Raw genomic sequence first — 10301 nt, forward strand, 5'->3', positions numbered from 1 at the left:
GGCAGGGCTCACGTGGCTGCTGCAGGTGAAGTAGTACACCATCCTGGAGGCGATGTTGTCCACCCAGGGCAGGACCTGCTTCCCGCCGTGCATGGCCATCTGCCCGTAGCACAGCAGGGCAGTGCTGCTCACCCACCTCCAGTGCAGGTCTGGCTCCAGCTGCCGCGGCAGGGAGCACAGTCGGAAGCGGGGTCACGGGAAGCGAGAAGGGCCCGCTAAGCCCTCTGCTCCCCCGACCCGCCCTGCCAGGACCCCAGCCCCTTAGAGCAGCCCGTCTTCTCTGAGCGGAGGCACCCATGAAGGGTGGGCAGGTAAAGTGGAGCCACTCAGCGTGGCCCCAGGCCTGGCGCCCTAGCGAGGACGTGGCCAGGGCCGTACACGCTGCCTGAGGTCAGAGCAGGCTCCTCGGCCCCTGACCTTTAGCCTAACCCAGGCTCTGGAGCCCCCTGTGTGGGGCCCCCGGGGCAAGGCTCACATCGGTCTGGCCGGCCAGGACAGGAAGGCGTGAGTCTCCCCGCTCCAGCCCTTCAGGGAGGTGGCTGGATGGGACCACTCGCCTCCCCAGGTTCCATGAGCAAACTGAGGCTCAGACAGCACCAGTGACCAGGGACACGCTCCAGGCCCCCACCCTCCCCATCCCCGCACCACTGTTCCTACCTGGCTTTCCAGGGGCAGGGGGGCAGACCTCAGGAACCTGGTGCGGCCCAGGTGCTCCAGCCTGCCCCACACCTGCTCCAGGTGAGAGCTGGACGTTATGCCGATGGCCAGCGAGATACCCTGGGGGCCAGAGGACCCCTTCAGGAGCCCGTCCCCGAGGGCAGCGTCCTGCAGACCACCCGCCCCTCCCAAGGATGCAGCCCGAGCCTGCTGAAGGGCTGGCAGGGCTGCTCCACCTGCCCGAGATAACCTGCACCCCGGGGGCTGACAGCCAGGATGCAGCCTGGGCATGCCCTGGGCAGTCCCCACTCGCACAGTCAGCGCCTGCACCGGTGGCCCCTGTGTTTATTGCAAAAGGGCTGGGGTGCTCTTAGAGTCACCGAGTCCCCATGGGGAGGGCGGCGTGGACCTCGGTCACACAGCAGCCAGGTGAGCGAGGGGGGGCCCGGCCCAGGGCCTGAGGGAGCCCGAGGGGCTGGGGTGCCTGGGGCCTCCGACCCACCTCCCGGTCGCTGGATGACTGGTGGGACAGCTCGAGGAGCTGGACCACGTGCTTCCTCACCATGTTGGCGTCAGCACTCTCCCTGAGGATCACGCCGTACAAGTGGAAGAGGAAGGACTAGGGCAGGGGGAGAGAGCACCTTCTGTGCGGGGCTGGTGGGCGCCCGCTCCGAGCTCCGTGCTGAGCCTCCCGGCCCGCTCATCTCAGGGACCCCTGGCAGATCCAGGCCCCTCCGCCCCCCACTCCTCCTCAGGTGGGGTGGAGGCTGCACTCAGAATCTTCTAGAAGCCCGTGCTGCACTAGGCAGCATGATGTGAACGGACCAGCATCGCCGCGCTGCGAGAGCGCAGGGCCTGGGAGGTGCAGGCAAGGCAGACCCAGGCCCGGACGGGCTGCGCGCAGTGGCTGCGCCCACAGGGGTGCTAGTGCCCCGAGGCCCACGTCCCTGAGGCCTGGCCACCTCTCCTGCCCTGGGGTCGGGTCCTGGAGCAGCCAAGGTGTGAGCCTTTCCAGTACTTTCTGGCTGGGTCGGCCTTTGGGGAGGGGAGGGCCTGGGGATGACCGTGGCACAGACCTTCTCCAGAGAACTGAAGTCCAGGTTCAAGGGCTCCAGGACCTCCTGGATACTGGCATATGACACCTTCACCTTCTGCACAAGCTGCAGGCAGAGCAAAGTGCTTGCCACCCCATCCCCCAGCCCCCCAGAGACCAGAGTGCACAGGACAGACAGGCCCAGCAGGCCTGCCACCAGGAGCTGGAGACCAAGTCCACTGGGAGTCTTCAGGGACTGCAGTGACCCCGTGGGTGGGCAGAGAACACACAACCCATCCCAGAAAGGGTAAGGGGTGGGGGGGCTGCTACCCCTCCAACAACCCTCCAAGGGACTCATTCCAAGCACACCCACCCTTGCATGGCCTGCTACCCACAGGACGGAGGCTAAACAATGATCATAGCGGGTGAGCAGGGCTGGCCTCGCGCTGTCTCCAGGGAGTGCCCCCAGCCCGTGCTGCTGTCTCCAGGCATCAGGGCCTCTGCACAGGGCTGCTCCCCTGGCTGGACGCTCTACCCACTCTCAAGCAGTGGGTCAGCCACCAGCCAGGGGGCGGGGCCGAGCTGTGCTTGTGCCCCCCGCGGCCCCCATGTAAGCACACTTGCCCTGCCGTGACCCGACCTCCAGGCCTTCACACTGGACAGAGGGCTGGAGCAGGGGGGTGTCAGGGAAGAGCTGGCTCCGCCCCCCAGGTCAGCAGGAGGCCTGAGCACAGTGTCTCCTGTGTCCTGCAGAGGGGCATCAGCGCTGCCCAGTCCTTGGGAGCGCCCACGGACCCAGGGGCAGCAGCGAATGGATCTGGTTCCCTGAGGGGTCCAGGCCCTCAGCCAGCTGACAGGCACCCACCTACCCTCACATGTGCCCGTCATGACTCCCTCCTGCCTCTGGGAACCTTCCCCTGAACATGCCCCAGGTGTCAGGGATATCAGGACTGCAGCAGGTGGAGTGGGCTCTGAGGCCCCGGGGCAGAGTCAGGAGGGGCAGCCTCCCGGGGCAGAGGGTATAGAGGGAGCCCCCCCCCAGGGCAGAAGGTGGAGAGGGACCCCCCACGCCATTGCAGAGAGTAGAGAGGGAGCCCCCCAGGGCAGAGGGTGGAGAGGGAGCCCCCCAGGGCAGAGGATGGAGAGGGAGCCCCCCAGGGCAGAGGGTGGAGAGGGAGCCCCCCACCCTGGGGCAGAAGGTAGAGATGGAGCCCCCCACCCGGGGCAGAGGGTGGAGAGGGAGCCCCCCACCCCAGGGCAGAGGGTAGAGAGGAAGCCCCCCCAGGGCAGAGGGTGGAGAGGGAGCCCCCACCCCGGGCAGAGGGTGGAGAGGGAGCCCCCACCCCGGGCAGAGGGTGGAGAGGGAGCCCCCACCCCGGGCAGAGGGTGGAGAGGGAGCCCCCACCCCGGGCAGAGGGTGGAGAGGGAGCCCCCACCCCGGGCAGAGGGTGGAGAGGGAGCCCCCACCCTGGGCAGAGGGTGGAGAGGGAGCCCCCTCCTGGGCAGAGGGTGGAGAGGGAGCCCCCCCAGGGCAGAGGGTGGAGAGGGAGCCCCCACCCCGGGCAGAGGGTGGAGAGGGAGCCCCCCCAGGGCAGAGGGTGGAGAGGGAGCCCCCCACCCCAGGGCAGAGGGTGGAGAGGGAGCCCCCCACCCCAGGGCAGAGGGTGGAGAGGGAGCCCCCACCCCGGGCAGAGGGTGGAGAGGGAGCCCCCACCCCGGGCAGAGGGTGGAGAGGGAGCCCCCACCCCGGGCAGAGGGTGGAGAGGGAGCCCCCTCCTGGGCAGAGGGTGGAGAGGGAGCCCCCACCCCGGGCAGAGGGTGGAGAGGGAGCCCCCACCCCGGGCAGAGGGTGGAGAGGGAGCCCCCACCCCGGGCACAGGGTGGAGAGGGAGCCCCCTCCTGGGCAGAGGGTGGAGAGGGAGCCCCCCCAGGGCAGAGGGTGGAGAGGGAGCCCCCCCAGGGCAGAGGGTGGAGAGGGAGCCCCCACCCCGGGCAGAGGGTGGAGAGGGAGCCCCCACCCCGGGCAGAGGGTGGAGAGGGAGCCCCCACCCCGGGCAGAGGGTGGAGAGGGAGCCCCCGGGGCAGAGGGTGGAGAGGGAGCCCCCCAGGGCAGAGGATGGAGAGGGAGCCCCCGGGGCAGAGGGTGGAGAGGGAGCCCCCCAGGGCAGAGGGTGGAGAGGGAGCCCCCGGGGCAGAGGGTGGAGAGGGAGCCCCCCGGGCAGAGGGTGGAGAGGGAGCCCCCACCCCGGGCAGAGGGTGGAGAGGGAGCCCCCACCCCGGGCAGAGGATGGAGAGGGAGCCCCCGGGGCAGAGGGTGGAGAGGGAGCCCCCGGGGCAGAGGGTGGCGCTCAGCGCTCACCTGGCTGTGCTGCTGGAGGCAGCAGAGGATGGACTCCAGCATGAGGCACCTCTCCGAGACTGACATGGTCCTGATCTTGCTGACGACGGCCTCCTCCCAGGGTGGGCTGCTGTGCAGGGGCTTCTCCGCCACCACCCTGCCTGAGTGGTCTGCAGAGCACGGAGACACAGAGAGGCAGTGGTGCGGGACGCCGAGGAGCGCAGGCCTCGGGGCTTCTGCCCCGTCTGGGTCCCGCAGTCACCGCAGCGCAACCGCCTGGTGCACGAGGCACCCGCAGGACAGATGCGGGAACACAGCCAGGAGGCGCTGAAGGCCCCGCCGAGGGCAGACGCCTCCCCCGGGGCTGACTCCACCTGGAGGCGGGGGAAGAACCAGGGCCCGGCCCGGAGAGGGGCCCACAGCGCAGCCCCCGACAGGGGACGTGGGGGCGACGAGCGCTAACCACGCGGGGTCGAAACCTAACTTGGACCCTGACCCTGCTCCTTGCGCCCGCCCGAGGAAAGGGCAGCCCGTCCCAATAGCTGCGTCTCCAAACTACAACCATCAACATACAGCAGAAACAGGGGTTAGGGCCTCTGAATCCTGGGATGGGAGAAGGCTTTCTACACACAGCGCAAAGGCAGAAGCCAGAGGGGGGCTTTCAGAGTCAGCGACATGGACGCGGGCCCCGGGCAGCATCACAACCCACTGGTAAACCCTGAAAACACACTCGTGACCTCTGTAACCAAGGTTACTCTCCATACACCTGTCAGTCAGGTAAGGATTTGCACCATTGTTTGGAATACAGACATAGGGGATGGAGCCGGGGCTTCCGGAAGAAAGCCTGCTGGCCAATAAATGAAGCACAAGGCAGCCCCAGCCCCTCACCAGTGATAAAAGGACCGCAGACAGAAACCAGGGAAGAGGGTCTTTCTCATCATCAAGACAAAGACAACCAGAGCGTGGAGAAAGACGCCCTCGTGCTGCAGGGGTGGGGGAGGCGGCAATTTGTCCTCTGAAAGGTGATCGAGCAACTCTTCTCAAGTGCAAATAAAAAGCATGTTCAGACCACTCAGAGACAGGAGTCCTCTCTCATGAGCAAAAGAAGTCTTTGTGATAGTGGTGAGGACGGGTTTCCAAATGGCCCACTTTCACAGATAATCAATACTTCTTCCAGCAGAAAAAACCAGAAGGCTGCGAAGCCAGTGTTCATGGGGAATGAAACAGGTTGGGTGCTCGGGTCAGGTGGTCATGCGCAGCGTGGGCCCCGCGGTGCCCATGTCCCGGGCCTTCTGCAGGCCCCCACCTTCCCCAGCCTGCTCTGAGAAGCCCCCAGCTGCGGCCCCCAGCCGGGGCCCGTCTCAGTGAGTGTGCCTGTCGTGGGGCGGGGGGTGAACTGCTGGCTCTGACCAGCAAGGGGAAGCTGCCCGCTGCCCACCAGCTCACTCGCTGACTCGCCCACTGAACGCTTGCTGAGGATCTGTGCCCGCCAGGCACCGGAACCCCAAACTAACACAAAACGACTGTGTTCATTTGGTCCTCAGGCTGGCACTGCGTCCCCAGACCCTGAGGGGCAACGGCGAGGGGTGACTCCACCCTCTGCCTCCGTCGAAGGTGCGAGACCCCAGGACCCCAGGAAGGGCAGCACAGAGCCCGGGCGGCCTCGGGAGACGGGGAGAGCAAGGTGCTGGGTGAGGCTCCATGGGCCGGCTCTGGCCCCTGGTAGACTGCCGAAGCCCTTCAGGAAGTTTCTGTCTGCTGCTCACCCACACAGTGTCAGGAGGGAACCCCAGAGGGGAGGGTGTGTGTGGGGCTGACACTTGGCCGTGGTGACGGGAACCAAGGCCCAGGAGGGACAGCTCAGCAGGCCTCCCGAGGTCCCACTCAGCCCTGCTCACCTACGTCCAGCTCTTGCGCCTCAGGCGAGAGGCGGTTGGACCGCCAGGAGGGGCAGTGGAAGCCGTCGCTGGGTGCGGCTACCATGGCGCGTGGCACTCCAGGAGGGTGGGTCCTGAGAGGGCAGAGGGCAGCCTCTCTCACACCTGCAGGAGCAGGGCCAGCGCGGCCAGCCCCTCCTCTGTCAGCTACTCCAGACCAGGCCAGGCCCCCCACACCCTGTCAGCAGCTCCAAGGCCTCCACGGGACCTGGGGAAGAGGAGGGGCCGGTTCCTAACTTGGGCCAATATTTGAGGTCCCCCCCGACACTACCGGTCTTCCAGGGCCCCTGGACCCCAGCCTACCCACCAGGCTCCCCACCCCAGGGGCTCTGTGATTCAAATGCAGAGTCCATATGGCAGGGACCACCTGCCCACCGTCCTTACATGCACAGCACAGGTGCGGCCCCCACAGGGGCAGCCAGGCGTGCGGGGCCATGAGGATAGGCCGCAGGAGCTCAGCGGGACTTTCCTGGGGTACACTGCGCCCAGCCCGGCCACCACCAGACCGTGACCCCCTTATCTGGGCCTAGGTGGGCAGGCCACACGCTCTGGGAGGCAGTGGCGACCCTGGGGCAGCCCTGGGGTGCCCCGGGGACTCCATCCCCGCCTGCACTTCCAGTGGCGTCCAGCATGCGGAGCGGCAGGGGCCTGTAGGCACTGGGACAGCAGAATCTGCGTTTCTGACGAGCCTCCATCTCTAACCACAGGCTGCCACCTTGGCTCGTGGCCTCCTGGAGGTCCCACCGGGCCTCCACTGGCCTGGACCCAGGCAGCGGCTGCAGAGTGGGCAGGTGTTCCTTCTCGGACTGTGCAGCCCCTCCCTGGGAGGCGGGACCTCGGTGACCAGCACCGCGACGGGGCTCCTGCTCCCTTCGCCTCCAGCCTCATTCCTAAGTACTCCTAGAAACTGTCCCTGGCTCCTCTGTCCCCAGGCGCCCAGCCCTCACGCACGCCCTGATGCCCCTCCACTATTCGTGGCCTGACCTCCAGCTCTGGCCCCCCCGACCCCTCTCCTGTCACTGCATCTCCCCAGCCTCCCACCAGCTCGGTCCCTGCAGCAGGGGCGAGTGTGGGGGAGGCTCAGTGTTTTCCCACAGTCCACAACCCAACCCCCTCCCTGATCACAAAGGCGGGTGCTGCAACTGGACTCCCAGCAGAACGCTTGGCGTCCAGCCCCCCAACCCCCCACCCAGCCCCCGGAATGGGTGCAGGTCATCCCGATTCTCAGGGCCTGCAGTTTGCCGCACCTGGCCTGCGGCTCAGGACCTCCTCCTGCCAGCCTCAGGGTCTCCTCCGCCTCCCACCTCTCCCCGCTCCAGCCCACCCTCCATCCCAGCCCCCGGCCCTGAACTACACCTGACCAGCCCTTCCAGTCCCGGCCCTCCTGGCCCCTCACGGGTCACTCCCCTGGGCCCCCCACGGGCCAGGCCCTGTCCCCGCTCCCCTGCGCCTCAGGGCTCCCCTCGGTGGGCCAGCAGTCACCGCTCTCCTGCGACCCTTAGTGGTCCCCCTCAGCCCCCCTCCCCCTGCAGAAACACTTGCTGCACAAAGACCCTCCTGACCAGCACACCGGCCACTGGCTTTGGCTGGGTTGGGGGGGCTATTGCTCTGTTTAGAGGAGACAGTTTTCTCCTGATGGTTGAACCTCTCATCTGCAAGCTGGTCCCCCAAACCACTTTCACAGAGGATGGAAAGGTCACTGTGGTCCCTTCCACACCTGGGGTAGTCCTGGGACCAGGCTGTTGGAAGTGACAGCGGGAGAGAGTCTGGAGGCCTTCTGGGGAGGTAAGACCAGACCAAAGTCAGCAAATGGGACAGTGCACCCAAGGAGGTAAAGCTGGAGGGCCCAGGGTAACTGGCCCCAGAGAGGATAATTTGGCCAGAGGGCAGGATCACCCCGCTCTTGCCGCCTGGTCCACTGCAGGCCCCCAGCGCCCTTCCCCAGAGGGCCGCAAAGGCCTCCCCTTCAGTTCCTGGCCCCGCCACTGCACTGCCACCCGCCTTTGCACGAGGGCGCTGCTGCCTGGGGCACTCCTGCCCGCTGCCCTGAGTTCCCTACTCCCTCACCCCTCTGCCCTCCCATCTCCAAGCCTGGGCCTCCCTTTCTCCTCCGTTAGGATCTGCCTTCAATCTGCCTCTCTGAAGCTTTAGGTTCCTAGAAGGGAAGAGCCTCCCCAGACACGCAGGGTGCGGGGAGGACTCCACCCTGGAGTCCTCAGATATGAGCTCCTCAGATATGAGCTCCTGGCAGCCAATGGAATCGCATCCAGAAGCTGATAGTTACATGGAGAGATCACTTAAAACATTGATGACAGCCCCCAAGAGGGGAGTCTCTGATAAGACCCCCAGGAGCACACGGAGGATCCCATTTCTGGGAGTTTAATCAATGGAATGAATGAGAAATGCATAGCAAATTCTCTACTCAAGGTATCTTCTCCCAGTTAAAATAGCCACACATGTTCAAAAACACAGGAAGAACAGGCAGTGATTAAAAATCATCTTTCTGAAGATGATTTAATGACGCGGGAAATTGCTCAGGGTCCCACGTGCAATGAAAAAGCCGTATGATTCTAATTTAAAATTAACCATTACCTCTGGGTGCTGGGGTTTGGGTGTTTTTCCTGTACTCTTTTCAAATTCCGACTTGTCTGCAATGAGAATGATTACCCTTATGAAAAAAAAAAGATTGCTTATTTAAAACCAAAGGTGACATGAGGTTTAAGAATAAAAGAAAAAGACAAGTCAGTGGACACTACCACTGGAGGAGGGAGTTGGCACAAGGGCTCTGGCCAGCTCTGTGGGTCCAGAGGCTTGACCTCGTGGAGCACCCTGAGAACACGACGGAGGACTCAGGCCTCAGGCCTCGATGGGGGCTGGCTGGGAGGGGGCTGGCTGGGAAGGGGCTGGTGTGGGCGGAGAGGTTGGAGAGGGCAGTGCACCAGCTGCTCTGGCTGGGGACAAACTCGCTGCCCACCCTGTGGACGTCTGAGGGACAGAGGCGGTGCCCACGGTGCTCAGGACCCTGCAGGGCAGCCTGGGTGCACGTGGTCCAGACTTCCGCCTGCTGGTGGCTGGCAGAGCAGTGGGAATGTGTTCTCTAAGGGCTTGAGGACTTTATGAATTCACAGGATGGGGACAGAGCCCAGCCACATGACCACAGGACCCAGCGGCCCCGGGCAGGAGCAGTGCGTACAGGGCCTCCAGGTTATCCAGAGGTCTGGAGGGCCCACCGAGGACAGCCAATGTGGGGTCACTCTGGCATCACCCCTGCTGGCAGGCGGGCGTCACTCTCTGAGCAAAACAGCCCAAAGGACAGCAGGTGGTGGGGACCCAGCAATGCTGGGAGCCCCAAAGGGGACGGGTAGGGCTGGCGTGGGGTGGGGGGTACCTCCTGAGAGATCCCTCTGTGAGTCCAGTCCTGTCCCAGGGCTCCCAAAGCCACGGTTCCTACTTTCTCAACAGCCACCCCACGTAAGAATTCCGTCCTCCAACCGCTGTCTGTGGCAGTTAGGGGACTTCTATGGCCCTGAGTTTGCTTCTCTGGGGACCAGGAGGACCTGATCCAGACACGGACAGGTCCTGGAGACGGTGGCGGCCCCAGGCAGGCCCTGCCACCCCCGGGTTCCTCTTCCTGGAGCCCTGTGCCCTCTCTCACGGCTGCAGACAGGACTGGGCGCCCATCCCCATTGCCGGCACTGGATGCTGCCCAACAGCACTCATTCCGTGGGTTTGGGCTCGCTGGGTCCTTCCAGAACGTGCTTCCCTCCCTTGCCTCCCCAACCCTCGGCCTTGGTTCTCAGCCCCCAAGAGAGCAGGAACCCGTCCAGGCCTGGCTCAGGCCCTCTCGCAAGACTAGTGGCGTCTCCACCGGTCTCACCAGGAGGGCAGCTGGGGGTGTGGCCACACCAACTGCTGCCTCCGGGGCATGGCCGGGGCCTCTGGGAGCAGCCTGTTCCCCCTGCCTGTGTCTCCAGCCCCTTCAGAGGTTGGAAGACTGGAGGAAGCCCCCTCCCCGCCCCGCACCCCAGGACAGGGCAGCTCCGCAACAGGGTCTGCTGCGACAGTCTAAGGGGCTTGCTCCCCCGGGGGTCCTCTGCCCAGTCAGAAAGGGCGTCACAGGCTTCCAGGGGGCATCTGGGAGGCTTTGGAGGGAATTGCTGCCCTGCAGCGTGGCTCCGATTCTTGGGGTTGAGGGAAGCTCAGAGCCAGGCACCCCACCCACCCACGGGCAGAGCGCTGGGCTGGGTGGGCCTGAAGGTGGCTCGAGGCTGGGGAAGGCAGGGTGTGAATAAGAGCAGCGGGAAGAGTGCCCCGGGCCCTTGGAGTCCTGCAGGCG

General features: G+C 65.4%; 1 protein-coding gene across 11 annotated transcripts in view; it reads right to left on the reverse strand.

Annotated features, from left to right (window-relative positions):
• The window catches only part of LOC102402191 (maestro heat-like repeat family member 5), a 28490-nt gene extending 18736 nt beyond the window's left edge, over positions 1–9754 (reverse strand). For 5 of the 11 annotated variants that reach the window (XM_025264860.3, XM_025264857.3, XM_025264855.3 and 2 more), the window contains exons 1-8: positions 9354–9753; positions 8558–8633; positions 5927–6173; positions 4050–4198; positions 1734–1817; positions 1160–1276; positions 658–777; positions 13–159 (exon numbers count right to left, since the gene is read on the reverse strand). In XM_025264860.3, coding sequence (XP_025120645.3) covers positions 13–159; positions 658–777; positions 1160–1276; positions 1734–1817; positions 4050–4198; positions 5927–6011 — 702 coding nt within the window. In that variant the 5' untranslated portion in view covers positions 6012–6173; positions 8558–8633; positions 9354–9753. Of the gene's footprint in view, positions 1–12; positions 160–657; positions 778–1159; positions 1277–1733; positions 1818–4049; positions 4199–5926; positions 6174–8557; positions 8634–9353 lie in introns of all 11 variants that reach the window. The other 6 variants (XM_025264858.3, XM_025264859.3, XR_006545133.2 and 3 more) reach the window with 3 other exon arrangements.
• Positions 9755–10301: the final 547 nt, after the last annotated feature.

Source organism: Bubalus bubalis, chromosome 15 (genome assembly GCF_019923935.1).
Source record: "Bubalus bubalis isolate 160015118507 breed Murrah chromosome 15, NDDB_SH_1, whole genome shotgun sequence".
In the NCBI taxonomy this organism is placed as follows: Eukaryota; Metazoa; Chordata; class Mammalia; order Artiodactyla; family Bovidae; genus Bubalus; species Bubalus bubalis.